Source organism: Amphiprion ocellaris, chromosome 12, assembly GCF_022539595.1.
Source record: "Amphiprion ocellaris isolate individual 3 ecotype Okinawa chromosome 12, ASM2253959v1, whole genome shotgun sequence".
Lineage (NCBI taxonomy): Eukaryota > Metazoa > Chordata > Actinopteri > Pomacentridae > Amphiprion > Amphiprion ocellaris.
The window spans coordinates 6473271-6490673 of record NC_072777.1 but is presented as its reverse complement, the minus strand read 5'-3'; the positions used below and the strand labels follow the sequence as shown (position 1 = coordinate 6490673).

The window sequence follows — 17403 nt, the reverse complement described above, 5'->3', positions numbered from 1 at the left end:
AGAAAAGTAAGAAAAATACTTACACGAATGATCTTAAAAAGAATAAAATAAAGAAGAAGATGAGCTCAAAACATTTTTTTTCCTGGAAAAAAATGTCCCATTGAACAGATTGATTGCAAATGACTCATATTGAGGCCAACACTGGACTTTTACAGTAGAGAGTAGAAATAGTTGACTTGTTAGTCAGTTTTTTAAAATTTTATTTCAATTCTCAGTGAAATTTACACAACATAAACCACAGGCAAACCTCTATTTAACAAGCTTCTCCTCCAGGGTAAGATTTTAAATGCATTTATTCATACAGCTGTAAGAGGTCGCCCACATTAACATCAGTCCTTTTAACCCCCTTAGGCAGTTGACCAGTACTGTTGTTTTTCAGTTGAGGTCAGGCTGCTAAAATCCATCAGTAACGGCTCCACTGGGCTCCATGGATCACAGACACTAGGGAGTTTTATAATACAAGTCTCTGTGACACTGACATCTGAAAAATCAAGTTTTAATTCAGCCAACTCCAAAGCGCCTGACAACAAGGAGTCAGTGACACTGATGTTATTGGACTGCAGCTCTGCCAAATCTGAACAGAAATGAAGCTCAACGATGCTGCATCCATTTTAATCACGGGAGTATAAAGCAGCCTCCCCACTGAATGTGAATGTTTCTTTTTAAAAAAAAGGCACCAGATTGCATTTTAACTCCAGATACAGGCTGGTTCCAGTACTGAAGCCACCATTACAGTTTAATAGAACGGTTCTGCCTTGATTGAAGCATATTTACCTGTATGTGTATTTCATGCGGTGCTAAAGGAATCCTACCACAATCCTCCAGTGCTGCAGCTCCCAAGTTATTTTGTGCTGATAACAATGGCATGATCTTATCAGAGGAGTTGTCTGAAAAGAGTTTTTTCTGGTGTGTCTGAGGAATATTGAGGTCTTCAAAGCAGTGAAGCATTAAGAGAGATATTTAGAGAATAATGAGATCTGTGACTGAATCAATATTGCAGCTCTTAGTGAGATCATATGAGTCATAATCCAAATTTGATGGAAAGATTTAGATAAATGACAGGAGTGCATTTGTTTTTTGTTCTCCTGTAAAGCAGTCCTTCATTTGTTTCTGAGGATTGAAACCCTCCAGCAGCGTACGTGACTGACTGCTTTACTTTCTCCTTATGGTGAGATACTGCTTCATTCTCTTTAAAGCATCTCATGGAGCTGCTGACTCCCTTATATAGTCATATTGGAATCTACATGGCTAAAACATGTTACACATGAAAAACACGAAAAAGTTGAGTTGAAAAACGTTGACAGCTGCCATCGAAGATGACCACAAGAATCAGTCACAATATATTAAACATCACATGTGTAGTTACAAATTGTTAACACACATTTTTAAGTCTTATAAAGCTTTTAGTCATATATGTATTAATATTCTATATCTGTACACTATGATTTTGATTTTAAAATAGTAAATGAAAATGTTAAGTGTTTCTTTTTAAGAAGTTACTAAAAATTGTATTACATTTACAAAATATATTTGCATGATTGAAATCAACTTTGTCTGCATGCAAACACTCCACAGTTTCTAGTGGTTCTAAATATACTTACATATACACATTTTCAGGAGGATATATAATTAGTACACACAAGCTTGTAGAGGTTAGTTTGTTGTGAAATGCCATAGATAAACTTTCAGATATTAAAACACAGCTAAAAACATTTTTTAAAAAAAAAGTGATTTAGATTCCATAATAATAAAAAAGAGACAATACATTTTCCTGATTTTACAACAATTTAGACCAGCAGATTAGGCAAAGAAGCCAATTTTGAGGCATTCTCCTTAATTAACATGTTATTAAACAGCATTAAGTTCAGAATAGAAAATCAACATGTTCCCTACCAGCTTCCAACTGTTGATCACACTGCACCTATAAACCATAAACCAAAATCTATGAACCTTCTCACATCATTTTATGAAATCACCATAACACCACAGTTCCTGCTTATTTGAAAGCACTGACTGGAGAATTACTGCCACCAGTTGTTAATCTTGCCCCTATTTGAATTTTCTTTTGCCAGTTTTCTCAAAATTAAAGCCGGGTTGGTGCTACAATTGGAAACCTAGCTAATATTTCAGCTGTGGAATTCTAAAACATATCCAATATGGCACATGAACAATAGAGAAGTGCCTGACAACTAAAATGGAAGTCTTGAGTCAGCCATAAGGTAATTAAACCCTTATTAAATGGTAAATCGTCGTATTTTAACTCTCGCATGATGAATTTTGCTCTAACACAACCATTTTGTGTTGTTCAGTCAACATTAGTGCCATAAAGACCTCAGTAGCACCAATGTTTTTCCTGCTAACTGTCCCCGTGTTGTTCGGGTCATACATGATATGGTATGATAATTGCTTCACATGTCATGTTTGCTTTAATCCTGTAATGAACAAGGGATGACATGCATGCAACGGTGGCAGCTTGTGATGTCGGTACAACATGAATGCCAATAAGGAAGAGGAAATAATTACTGACCACAGAAGACGAACTGCTGTCGTGATCTATATTTGCTCTGGAAAATGTCTGCAAATGTCACGACAATATGAAGAAATACAAAGAAACACGAGCCGCCGTATGTTCGGTAGCTGCTCTGGTGTTTCTGTCACATAGACCAGCTCTATGCGACCTCTGTTCAGTGATACTGCAGAAGCGTTTCAGGCTCGCGGCTGTTTATTTACCACAAATGTTGTTGTGGAGGAGTGTGAGAGCTGCAGCTGTGATATAAAATGCAGGTTCAGGCATCCGTGGGATTGCTGATGGCTTATAAAGTGATAGCCCTGGAGTTTCCCCTTGTTGGACTCTGCACACAAGTGGGGAGACCCTAAAAATACGCCCTTAAATTTCACCAAACAGCTGCGACTACTGCAAGGACGACCACTGGTTGTATTTACACTGCAGATGAGTGAACGAACGATCAGACGTCTGATTAAGTTGCAACTCATCGTAGATTGATGCATTCATGGCATGTAAGCAGAATGGAGAAACATTGCAAACACTCATTATTGTGACTTGAGCATCACTCCGAAGTGTTTATCCCCAGTGCTGACCTTTCAGTCACAGCAGATAATACTGTTCATATTGAATTTTTTTCCAGTGTTACGACCTGTGGTGGTGCACCTGCAGGCGTTATGCCATCAGTTTGCTTACAGTTCTTCACGTGAAGATCAGCTCTGTGCTCAATATCTCAGTTTGGAACCTGGAGGTTAAATAACATGAACTCTTTCCCATTTGTCTGCTTGGAATTACAGTTTAATCAATATGACATGAATGATGCTTAAACATATCACTCAGCGAGCCAGATTTGGTCTTACTTCTGTTGTTTTATTTGAAAAACACAGTGTTGTAGAAGAGAAGGTATTTAGATCCTTTACGCAAGTAAAAGTATCAATACAGCAATGTAAAAAATATTCCATAACAAGTAAAAACTGCATGAAAAATTCCTATCCAAATAAATGTACATAACAAAACAATATTTGGACTATTAATAGTGAATCATCAGTGTGTTCCCGATATAGCTGCTGCAGGTTTGTACTACTTCATATACAGTTTTATATCCAGGGACAGGAGCTAAATCTGAGGGATTATTAATAATAATGGGGGAAGAAGAAGAAAAAGAAATAAAGTTCCGATAACTGAGACACCTGAGATCAGAGATAGTGGATCGTTTGAACATTTATTGAAATGAAACTGGCATCAACAAGTTTTTGTGGATCCACAAAAACTTTTCAGAAACAGATTACTGAAAAAATATTAAACCTTGCCAAAGACACCACATAATGCAGGATGATCATACAAACCTGAATATATATATATATATATATATATATATATATATATATATATATATATATATATATATATATATATATATATATATAAAAAAATAAATGAAATGTTTTTATATTAAATCGTAAATATGCAGGGCTGTGTTATTATATCTGACTCCATTTCGTTGTATTTCACGATAAAGATAATCAAAGTAGATGAGTAGACTGGTGTTCCAGTTGCACAGCAACATTCATGCATTCTCCAGTTCTCGGGAGTCCTGTAAGGCCGTACCATTGAGAAATGGCCACAAACAAATGTAATGAAAGTTAAGAACACTAGCTGTAACCTTTAGCATATAAAGCACTATGATGTGTTCACAAGCTCTTAGCAGCACTTTTTAATTATGACACTAGTATGTGAGTATAACAAAGACGGCTAATGCTAATATGTTGCTAATGATAGCGTGTTAACATAGCACCGTACCGTGGTGTTAACAAGTGTGTGAGCTTGTATGCTGTTAGGAATTGGGAAGGATTCTGAGAGGAATTAAGGTGTGGTACACGGAAACAATCACACAAGACATTTGGATTCATTATCATCCAACAGGTGTTGAGATATTAAACTCTTACAAAGTATTGGACTGATGAGCTGATACCCCATCGATATCCCCAAAGCCAGTCTGCTGGCATTGCTCAAAAATGTGTGTTTTCTTCTAAAATTGATTAGAAAACATCAGAATTAAGACACATTCAACTGCAGTGTTAACAAGGCCTTTCTTCATTGTTTCCAATCAGACATGCAATTACACTCAAGTATCTCAGCAGGACACATTCTCTTGAAACACTTGTTGATTTGAGGGCTGAACCAGTGACCTTCTCATTACTGGACGAGCTTTCTGAACGCTCTGCTGCCAACATGCCTCCTTCACCACTTATCCACTGTAGGTCTCGTGTGTCACAGCTGTCTGAGCTTTTATCCGGACTGAGGTGTAAATCATAGAGACCAGTTTAGCCTCGTCACGCCTCCGTAAATATCTCTTCCCAGGGGAGACCAAATACACAATACACTATTTATTCAATAGCCAGTATGATTTTTAGAATTTGTTCCATTGCAGTTTAATGTGCAGATTTAAAAAAAACACTTTTGGGGGACATTTTGATGTCTTTTCACTGCAGGGGTTGCTTCAATTTTAGTGTGAACAATAAGATCAAAATGTATGTCAGGCTTGTAGGTAGCTTCTACAGAATACATCTGTTATATATAAAGTTTTGAGAGTAAACTGAACCATATAACTACAGATCACTTATATAGAGCATATAGCCAAAACAATGAGAATGCATGAGCATTACAGCTAAATACTGTTAAAAAGGCCAGTGCACGAAAATGTCTCAATATGGTGCAAGGGCATCATCTCCAGACCTTTTTACCTCTGATCCTGTCTCTCAGACAACATACAGACTGTTGTTTTTGTTTTGAAGAACCTCTGTCACCCCCAATTCTTCAACCAAACCAAAATCCTTGGCCCTAGTGGTTGCCACCTTTCAGACATGAAAATAAAGGATGCCCACCACGGCTCCTTGGGGCCAGTACCACCCAAGGAGTGGCATGTTTAATTCTGAAAAAAGCATTTAGTCATACTTAAAGCTTTAAGTGCTTTGTTAACACAGAACTGGTGAATGATGAACTGTCCAGTCACTGCAGTGTGCAACAATTAACCTAAATATTAAGGAAAACAGACCATTGAACAATCATTATGATCTTTAAAGTGCTGAACTTGTTGGGGCTCTCTTTGTGATCCCTGAGGACATTTTCACTTTAAGAGGAAATAAAAATACCTGCAAATATGTACATCTGTCCTCCTTCATGAACCCCAAGTGAAAATATTCAACAAAATAAAAATAGAAGTGCAAAACATTCCTCCCTCCTTCAGTCCTCTCCCACAGTCATGTGTCCATCAGAAAGTTCTCTTTCTTTTATGTATGGAGCTGTAGACCAAGGTTACAGTCAACAGCCTTCCCTGTCTTCCTCACTTGCTTCTTTTTCCAAGTGTACTTCTTGTTACTCCTTGCAGCACTGACTAGCTGTTGATCTTTCAAGGCACAGTTGTAAAACTGAACAGAGTTTTGCAATTAAAAAATAATTATTAATAAAAAACTTAGGCATTTAATGAGTCACTAAAATACTGTAGAGTCTATGACCATATCAGCATGATGTGGGGAAATTCACAACCATATACTGTAAGAAATCTAGTGGACCTCGTCACGATGTCCCTTACCATATCTACTTCAGGAGATGATTGGGGCATGAAACTGGGACACTGCTGGTTGGGTCCTCTCTGTTCTTATGTTTCTTACATGTTGGTCCCCTGATGCATGCTGCCTTACGCCAGCCAGTGAACCATGAGCAACAGAAAACACACGCCAACACGTTGTACAGTTTGCCTTGTACCCATTGCCACTAACGCTGTCAAGCCAGGGTTTCGACTCTTCCCACTCATGTCTGTACATTTGCAAACATTTTTGCATCTTTGGACGTGGTGGAGTTTTGGATGTAGACCTTATTAAATGGCGCAGCAGTCTATAACTAGGCAGCCCGTGACAGGACCGGGCAGGCAGGCAAAAAGAGACGCAGATGTGGGCTTCTGAGGTCTTTCCGCTGAACATCATGTCAGGTCCTCGCTACATAGGTCCTACTAAGATGAAATTGGCTGCCCTTAATATTTCCTGGAACGGGTGACAACCCTACTTGGCCCCCATAAGCTCTTGCAATAAGCAGCCCAGATGATTTCAGGCAGGGCTAAAAGCTAAAGATGTGCTCACCCATAATGTTGGAAATCCAGTGTGTTCACACTCTCAACATTTGGGGATATGCAATAATGTTTAAAAACTGGGAGAGCAGTGGACATTTTCAGAAAATTTCACAAGCAAGACATACATTGGTTTGTACTCCTTAAAAGTACTTCACCATACTTGTGTTGTAAATGAAAACTATATAGAAAGATGAGCACTATACCATACCTTTCTTCTCACAGCTGGTGTGTAAAGTAGATGTGGCTGTTGGATCAGTGGCTGTGTAAAGTTAAAGATTGTGGGTGACACATACACCGTGTAGCCAACATCAAAAAAGCATGAGGTGAGGGTATCGATGGCACTAACCAACCATCCAACATTCAGTTTCATCAGACCTTAAATCCAGCTTTAGGGAGGGTTTACCCCAGTATAGCTGTTTGTTCCAGTGATACTCAAACTTTCAAACTAGAACCTTCCATCAGTGCTTGACTCTCGATCTTGGTGTAGCACAATGAGGTAAGTCTGTGAAATGGTGCTGTGAATCAGAGTTCTTCTTGTGAATGTAAACTGTTTAAACAGATAAGTTTACAGATGTGGGACTTGATGCAACACTGTGTTGGCATGTGGAGACTTGGGTCAGTTGAGACTTGTAAACCTTTTGATGCAACACTTGGCCACCATAATGAAAACTACTCAACCAGTAAACAGACCATCTCTATTTACAGACCTTGTAATCACTGTTTACTCACTGTTTCAGTTCCTGTTTAGAGAATCACTTATTTTTATATTATTAATTAATAACATCAAAGGAGCTTTTTCTCATTTTAAGCTTGATGTCAGTGCAGCTTGGGCTTCGCAGTTCTTTTTGAGAGTATTTTGGACATAAGGGATATTTCTGAAAGTGAAATGAATATGACATTAGCTGAAATGGTATCTTGTGGACAAAAATCAATTTATTATACAATATAAAATATGCATAAAAATGGATTCTAACACTTTGTGAAATACAAATAAAATCCAAAATAGTTTTGCTTGCCCTTTTTACAGCTACTTTTGTAATCTTACTGAGAAGTCATCTTCAATGTTGACATTATGAATCACACACCAACAAAACTGTCTCAGATGCCCAAGAAGTTCTACATGTCCAATCTTCACATCTATTTACAGCAATCCTATGGGTAACTCATGATTTCTTGGTCAAACGCATCAGATCTGACTCCCTCCACCACATTTAGGAAATCAAAAGACCCGTGAAACATCTAAACAAATTGATTTAAAAATCTGCTCCAAAAGGAGCTCAGCAAAATAGATGGGTATAATAAAAAAACTTATTCACTGCAACAAGGAAGTTTACAAAGGAGTGTCTACAATGTCAAGGATGTTATGGCCAAATCATCATCTGGACTCTTCACAGACATATGAAGGCTACCACCAGACACAAGACCTACCAATAAAAACCTTGTCATTTGCTTTTACAAGCAGAAAATCATGTGTGCAGCTGCTTGATATATATATGTAAGTGTCTGTATAATAAGTGTAGCTATAAAAGCACTCAGCCAGAACCACCAGGACACAAAATCCCTAATGTGGATTGGCTCCAGGTTTTCATCCAGAACTGCTCATATTGCTCTTCATCTGAAGCCTGAACCTCCTACTGCCTCAGGCTGGTCTTGGTTTTGGATTTTATCCCTCCTAGTTTGGCCTTTCCTCTCCCAGCTCACCATGCTGACCATCACAATGAAGACAGCTCTGTGGTTTCAACGTGTGGGAGATCTTGGCATTTCCCCTGAAACAACTATTAATAACAGGCGACGTGGTTGCTACCATTTGCCTGCCAGGATTCTCTGTGGCTGAGTCACAGCCTGCATTCATCCAGACCTGCAGTCTCGACGACCTCTGGCCTCATTCAGATCCAATAACCTATAACCTGCAGTTTTCTCAGGACCCCTACTCAATGCTCCCAGCTGTCGATTTCATCATCGTTTGTTTAAGCTCGTACGACATCAGTGAGTGTAGTAGTAACAGCGAACTGACTGGATTTATGCTCCTGTGTTGCAATCAGTCTTCACTGATTGACAGTATATGGTCAAACACTCTTGAGTATCCCAGTGGTGATTATATTGGAGGTCACTCACAGACCACAGTGGAATCTGGTTCCACATGTCCAAAACACAAACCTTTTTACTTTCCAAAACATCAAGCTTATGTAACTCTTTAAACGCCAAAGTACAAAGTTCTGTTTTCATATCTTTCTCTAATCACTTTTGCTGCCACCACAGTTGTGGACTAAACCACACTTCTGAAATCATGATAAACTCTCCACATGTAAAATGACTCTCATACTCATGGCTCACTAACTCAGGTTTCTTAAGTCCATGTTAACACACTCCTTGTCTAAAATAATAAAAAATAATGTTAAACACCAAGAAATATGGAAATTGTTATTGTATTGTCAATGAACTATTAGCAAATTGCCTGCAAATGTTCAATAATGACGTAGGTATTTGAATAGATGCACAAACCCCCCCAGAGAGAAGAAACTGGTGTGTTTGGATGGATTACTTGTCGACATCAGAGATCATTGTTCCCTTCTGGTTTCCAAACAAGTGTCTCTAGACCCCTCTCTAACCTTAACCATGTAATTATTTCAATCCTGCCATCTTTCTCTAACCATGTTACTTTTGTGTTTAATCCTTAACAAGGGTGATGTGAGACATGTGACACATTTTTATTATGGCATTAGAATAGTTGATTTTGGGGTACTACAGGTAGCAGATTTCAGTTTCTCATAACCAGAATAAGGATTTATGCAGGTTTTTGAATCCGGGTATGAAGAGATGGGACACTCCTCTCCATGTGAACACACTCACTGTTCCTTAAATGGACTTTGATTGGCCCTAGCATGACCTGGTTGAATGCACATCCACATAATACACTAACCATCCCCATCATCACTTTTTCTTTCTTTAATCATGGGACACAATGAGTGTCCTTCTGCAAATTCACTCTGATGCGCCAAAACATAACTGGACAGAACATTGCATGTGTCAGATGGTCAGCAAGCAGCTGGTTGTCATAGTAAACGTGCTAGATGACAAGATGACAAAACTGTAAATCTCTCTACTGACTTACTATCTCACTAATAGGGACACCATCCAAAAACTGATGTACTTGGCAATTATATTTTAAGCACGCAAGTCATCAAACTTTTAGGAGCTATAGAGGTTTGTTTAGTGTATTTCTGTCCATGAAGTACAATAATTCCCATAACTGAGGCAAAGTAAAAAAAAAAAAAAAACTATATAATGTTACTGTTACTTCCCAGCAGCTAAAGTACTGGTGCCAGTTAATTTCAGTACACAATGAGAGCCATCTAGTCAGAGTCGGAGTAATCCATCATAGGGAAGATTTCAGTGCTTCCACAGTATTTTCTTGTCAAAGTCATGCTGTCATCACTTGCCAATATTTTTTTTGTGGGGGTTCAAGAAGAGCCAAAATTTGAGAAAAAAAAAAATCCTTCTGTTAGTTCCTTCTGTGCTACATTTCCGAAGTACAGTAAGTCTTCAACTCAAGCAAGTCTCTGATGTAAAAAAAAGGGACTCATACCAAACTAAGAATGATGTAAAAACTTACAGTATGAACGTAGCTTTATGCAATATAAACACCTGGCTGTCTTTTCATTTACTTGAATCCACTGTCGTTCCTCACAGGATAAAAATGCGTTCCAGGAGCTGCACCATGGAGGGTCCAGAAGACGGACACATCCAGCCCACTAAAGCTTTTATCAAAGAGGAAGAGGAAAACACACCAGAGCTGACGAAGAGGAAGACAAAGGTTCAGAAGGAGGACAAAGAAGTGAAGATGGGGGGATCTGCAACAGCAAAGAAACGTCAGAAACCTGCAGAGAGCCGAAAAGCAGCAACTCCAGACATGTCAAAGAAGGACCTGCTTCACCTGCTGGGAATCATGGAAGGAGAAGTTCAGGTAGGAATCAGATTCACTTCTATCAGCTGATTAATGACAGTCACCTGCATCTAACATTACATTTAAATACTAGTGCTTTGAAATGTGTAGAACTGCTGGTGGGATACTGAACTCTAAACATTCAGACGTAATGTAATGTTTGGGGTGGAGGGATCCTTTACTATGGCCTCAAAAACATCGTCATCTAACTCAGTCCTTGAACTGTCAACAACTTTGACACCTTCTGTTACAGCTGGAGAACTTTTCCTATGTGTTTCAATATTTAATCTACACACAAATGCAGTTTTTGGCCAGTGACAATAGGCCTTTTGGATCTTCAGAAACTCTGTTTGTGGTATTGTGCATTTACCTCTTTTGGTTGCATGAGGCCAGTTTGTGCACCACCAGGCATGGCCAAACTTTGCCAGAACTTTTTACACACAAATGTATAGTTACTCTTCCCATCCATCCATCCATCCATTATCTATACACCGCTTAATCCTCACTAGGGTCGCGGGGGGGGGCTGGAGCCTATCCCAGCTGACTCAGGTGAAGGCAGGGGACACCCTAGACAGGTCACCAGTCTGTCGCAGGGCTACATATATAGACAAACAATCACTCTCACATTCACACCTACGGGCAATTTAGAATGATCAATTAACCTCAGCATATTTTTGGACTGTGGGAGGAAGCCGGAGTACCCGGAGAAAACCCACGCATGCACAGGGAGAACATGCAAACTCCATGCAGAAAGATCCCGGGAAAGCCGGGACGCGAACCAGGGACCTTCTTGCTGCAAGGCGAAAGTGCTAACCACTACACCACTGTGCAGCCCCCTAGTTACTCTTCCCCTATATTAAATATCAGAGGCATCAGACATATGGATTCTTCTTTCCCCACTGTGTCATTGTTGGTCGCCTAACAGCACCAGTTTATTCCAGGTTTCTGGTTGGGTAACACGGTTCCATGGTTTGGATTATAGCACCACCTGTTACTTTTGAGAGCTCCTCAGTTGTGTTTTTGAGTTTTCATGTGGACGATTAGTTTCAGAGAACAACAAGTGCTGTTGTACATGTGGAGCAGAACCAAAACTCTGACATAAATTTTAAACTTATCCAGTTCACAAGTTATTTTAATGCCCTAAAATGGCATCTGAAGAGCTGAAAATCTGTAGACATGACACAAGAAAGGTGCTTGATGTGGCCTACTATTTAGACCCAGTCCCATAATAACACATCATCTGGGAACACTATTGTTAATATTTCCCTTTTTTTAGGTTCTGTTGGCTGAGGTACGTATGAGGTCGGTATATTTCTTTTCTTCCACAGGTGTTGCTGTAGAGGTAAGTATCCTTCCTGGTTGAGGTTAGGGTTTAGCTATAGGGCTAGGGTTAGTTAGCCAAAATATTACCTGTAAATGGGTTTAAATAGGTAGTTTGTATTGCCCATCCTGGTTAGGTTATTTACTATTGTTAATATTATATTACCACTGCAGCATAACTGGGAAAACAGTTTAATTACATATGGATGTAATTTATAGGAGACAGTAGTTACTGTTAGTTTCACTAAAAAGAAGTGATTGTTGTTATTTTCAGTCCACATCCTTGTACTGCTAACTGTTTTTTTTTTTTTTTTTTTAAATCAAAGAATCAGATATTTCATAACATACTGATTCATCTTTTGGGTTACATAAACAGTAGAGTGCACTGTTTGTCTTCAGCTGTTGTTCCTTTTGTTACCACTGACTCAAATGATGAAGCTCTTCAAGCGACAGTTTAAAATATGATTGACCGGAAAGTGTTTCATCAAAAATAGTGTATTGCTGGGAAGTGTTTCGTTTCAGAGCCAGAGATTTCACAAGCTAGTAACTGTTGAATCACTGGACCCAACCACTGTTATGACGAGCTGGCTCAGTTACAGTTTCATAGTGGAATCAAGGTAATTTGTTATTAGCAGAGATGACTAACAAAGACTCATCTGACAGCTCGGTTACCGTGCCAACTAAAGTGTTGATTATTGTCGTTTCCAGAAACAGTTGGCTTCTTTCTGTGCAGCATGGGGATGTCATCAGCTTACAAAACCATAAATGTAGTGGTGTTTGTCATCAGCGCTGAGACATATTGACATTTCACAGTGTGATGGCTTAGGTTTAGAAAATAACCTTTTGCCGGTGTGGAAACGGCCCACCAGCTGCTGCTGGCTCCAGTCTGATAATGATTTTCTAATGGAGGCACATTTATAAACTCGTCTCCAGAGAGGCAGGATGCTGCTGCCTCATCCTCTGTTTCCATCCTGCTCATCTGTCTGGGCGTGTTGAATATTTTCCATTAGGCAGAGAAATACTCAACATGCAGCCACATTTCACACAGAAAGCTGCTTCTCTTCTGTTTTGTTTCAAATGCCTCCAAAGAAAGCAGATTCTGTGGTTCGGATTTTTATGCATTAAAGAAGCATTTGCTGCAGCGTGAGGAAGCCAACAATTAACCCAGTATTATAAATTTTCTTCTTGTCGACAGGTCTAATGAATGGACCAAATGAACAAAGTCTGGCATGTGTTAAAGTGTGATATATACAGAGACTGTATGTAAAAGGTTGACATAGCTTTCTGCTCTGACAAGTGAAGTCAATGCTGAAATTATTTAAACCTGAATTCTTTCTACCAGCCAGCAGGGGGCAACTGAGAAGAGATCTGACTATAAAAGTCTGTAAGAAAATTATCCTACTTCTCACCTGCTGTTACCTCAGTAAACATTTTCTTAATGAGTTAATGGCATCAATCTCTAGTTTCAAATCTCTGTAAATGCAGCACAGTCTTCCTTTTGTAAATTCTGGCCCTATTTAGAGTAAAATAGTTGATAAAGCAGGGTATGTTTTGTGGCGGGCTGCACAGTGGTGTAGTGGTTAGCACTTTCGCCTTGCAGCAAGAAGGTCCCTGGTTCGCGTCCTGGCTTTCCCGGGATCTTTCTGCATGGAGTTTGCATGTTCTCCCTGTGCATGCGTGGGTTCTCTCCGGGTACTCCGGCTTCCTCCCACAGTCCAAAAATATGCTGAGGTTAATTGATCATTCTAAATTGCCCGTAGGTGTGAATGTGTGAGTGATTGTTTGTCTTTGTATGTAGCCCTGCGACAGACTGGCGACCTGTCTAGGGTGTCCCCTGCCTTCACCCGAGTCAGCTGGGATAGACTCCAGCCCCCCCGCGACCCTAGTGAGGATTAAGCGGTGTATAGATAATGGATGGATGGATGGATGTTTTGTGGCGGAGCTACCTTGCGATCAGCATTTTGCTACTTACCATCCATAGTGTCCTCAGGTTCTCCAGTCAGATCCGGTCTTTGTTTGTAATATCCGATTTCAAAAGGTCAAAATGGTGATGGACACATTACAAACTTAAAGCTTCAGAATGCTATTCTACAAACCAATAGGTGGTGTCACATCTTTTACCTCCATCTTTCGTATGTAGCCTTTGGATCCATTCAATCATATGTGTCAGCAACACTGTTTAAATGCAGGATGTGTTTCTTCATCACAATAAACATCACGTCACAATCAATCCCACATACACTGTCCTGCTGCCAAAAACACTCAACATGATTAATCCATTGCTGAAAATAGTCCAAAACAAATAGTGTTTAATAAAATAGACCAAATGGTTTTATTTCTAAAATTTAACAAGGGTTTTACAAATGGCATCAATTCTCAACTGATTTTAAAGGACAGATCATTAACCTTTAATCGTTTTTTGCTGATCGATATTAGGATTGCAAACCTAATTTTTAGCACAATTTTACAAATTTTAACAATGAGCTAATAACATTATTATACAAACTACACAATTAAAAAAAGGAATCTCAACACCTGAAATGTAAATCACATAGCAGAATGAAATGACATGAAATATAAAGAGACCACACCCTGGAAACATTTTAAAACCTTTACTATATACTTTTAAAAACATTACAAATCAGTACTTGATGTAAATGTTAACTGAAAATGCTTGTATAACTGAATCCATCCTTCTGGTGTAATGTCTTTAAACTGAGGATGTCGTTGTTGCTGTGTGAGATGCAGTCTGAAGGAAACAGCGCTCTCTGCTGGTTCAAAGCAGCAAGAGGCAGAAAGCATATTTTGCTGTGTGATCTAATCAGGTCACATGTTATCAGTGTGAAAGGAACTGATGAGGTAATATTTTAGATCCACTTGGGTGGAGTTTGCAGCATCACATTTAGCTGATGTCTGAGATCATTTGGCAAAAATTCACAAGTATAAACGCCACACAAATGCAGACCTTGTAAATCATTTTAAATGCAGTTTGACTGAAGTCTGTTGTTGTTTCAGGATAAGTCATTATGAAGGTAAATAGATCTTCCAACTTTTTATATAGATTTTGAAATAGATATACTTTAGAATTGAAGCCACTAGTAGCTTTGACTGTGTTGATGCTTTTCTAAAGAGATTGAGATAAAACCATACTTTAACTGGAGAGTTGATTGTGATGTTTCTTATTTTGTAGTCAAGTTTTAATCTGGGACTTAACATGTTTTTCTAACTTGATGTGGAGTTTTTCTTCCCCTTGTCTTATTTTTGATTCAGTCTAGTTGAAAGTTGATGTTTTTATTGTTGGTCTTATATCATATGTTGTTTTTAATTAATTTGTTTGTCTGAAATAGGCTTTATTCCTGTTTATTTCGCAATCATTATTGTAGCATTTAGTTTGTAAGCCCAGCTAGACATTTTCATCATCCGTACTGAAGTGTTCAACTAGTGGTCAGCTAATAGTAACCTCACCAACAGGCACAAAAGTAGAAACTAAAACTTGGGTAAAAACTCAGTCGTGGTTCTAACTCTTTCACTTTGTGAGGTTTGATACATGTTCACCATCTGCAGTGTTGAAATATTCAATTTTTTCATCCTTAAAAATAAACATCGATACAAAACGGAATAAAACCACCCTCCATAGGTGAGCGCAGAGTGGTTGGTGTGTTAAAGCCTCTGACGTGTCTCCTCAGGCCAGAGAGGACATCATTGGCCTGCTGAAGTCAGACAGAACCAGGCCGGAGACTCTGGAGGCCCATTATGGCTCGGCTGTACCCACCAAACCCCTGCAGGCCCTGCAGAGAGACCGACAGCTCATCCACAGCAGCAGCAGCAGCAGCAGCAGCAGCACAGATGACGTGTACGAGAAGCCCATGGCTGAGGTGAGTGGAGGATATACACAAGTACTCACTTTATTATTCAAATGTTACACCTTTTCTTCATCATTCAACCATTTGTTCACCACATACATTGACTACAATGCAAAGATACAGTAAAAAAATGGTATTGTAAAACTTACAGCATGTTTTTTTTTGGTATTTAATAATACACTGTTGGTAAATTGTTAATCTGCATGTGGATCCAGGTTTTCAATATAACACTGTTAGAAAACTCATCGATCGTCCTGCACAACTAACTGATGACCACAGTTATTTTAGAGAACATCTGTATGCATGAAATTAAGACACTATAGCTTAATGAATGACACACTGCCCAGCCAAAAAAAGAAATCGCACACTCTGGACTCTGTGGAGGCCAATCCATGTGTGAAAGTGATGTCTCATCTCCCTGATCCACTCATTCTCAATGTGACCCCATGAATCCTGGCATCGTCATCTTGGAACATGTCCATACCATCAGTGAAGAAAAACTCCATTGATGGAAAGACCTGGTCATTCAATATATTCAGGTAGTCAGCTGACGTCATTCTTTAGGGAACATAATGTTGCTGAACCTGACTAACCCCAGATCATAACTCTAACCCCCACAGGCTGGTAGGAACTAGACATGATGAGGGCATCACTTCATCCACCTCTCTTCTTACCCTGATACCCCCATCACTTTGGAACAGGGTAAATCTGGACTCATCAGACCACATGACTGACCACATTTGTTTCTCGAAGATGATGGTTCATCACTATCCTTCCAGGTTTTATTAATGCGTCGGACGGTTCTTAACCTGATTTTAGTAGTTTTAAAAGTCTCCTTAGTTGTTTTCTTTGCTTGACGCAGGCCAATAATTTCATCCTTCTGAGACAGATTAATATCTTTTCCATGACCACAGGATATGTCTTCCAACATGATTGTTTAAGAAATGAGGAGCTCCTCACTGCATCAGCTAGAGTTAAATAAGTTGTTGCAGCTGAAACATATTCATCACTGCAGTAATTATCCAATGGAAGGTTCTTACCTATTTGCTTAGTTTAATCCAAGTGGAGACTTTTTTTTTTTTTGGACAGGCAGTGTATATCATCTTTTGCCGTCTCTTTGTGGTCATTTTAACTCTGTGGTTGTTTTTTGTCTGTTCGTGGTTGTTTGGTGTGTCTTTGTGGTAGTTTTGTGTATGTTTGTGGCTTTGTGCATCTTTGTAGCCTTTTGAATAACCTTGTAATATTAACTGTTAGCAGTTAGTTTAATTTCTGTGCCAGGTCCACCTTCCACAACTAAGGGTAACATTTAACTGGACATTAATTGCAGGTATTGAACTAGAAATTACCTCCAGCCGCTCTTGTTTTAGTTGATTCATTTGCTGTTAAATTATAATGCCTTAATTATTCTCCATTACTTTATCATGTTACTAATTTTGCCTTTGAATATCTTTATTGTAATCTTTCTCCAAGTTCCTCCTTTGTGCAATGACATCTTTTATTTTTTTCATTTGGCTACATTGTAAATTACTCCACACGTGAAAAAGGTGGAAAGAATAAATGAATATACTCCACAAAGTTGCTAACGTTCCAGAAATTTCTGAAAAATGAAAAACCGAAAACATAATCTCAGTTTCCTCAGAGGAATAAA

General features: G+C 38.9%; 1 protein-coding gene across 3 annotated transcripts in view; it reads left to right on the top strand.

Moving 5' to 3' along the window:
- LOC111566653 (filamin-A-interacting protein 1-like) overlaps positions 1 to 17403 on the top strand; it is a 63367-nt gene that overhangs the window by 20325 nt on the left and 25639 nt on the right. For all 3 annotated transcript variants that reach the window (XM_023267363.3, XM_023267364.3, XM_023267362.3), the window contains exons 2-3: positions 10320 to 10593; positions 15579 to 15767. In XM_023267363.3, coding sequence (XP_023123131.2) covers positions 10327 to 10593; positions 15579 to 15767 — 456 coding nt within the window. In that variant the 5' untranslated portion in view covers positions 10320 to 10326. The remainder of the gene's footprint in view (positions 1 to 10319; positions 10594 to 15578; positions 15768 to 17403) is intronic.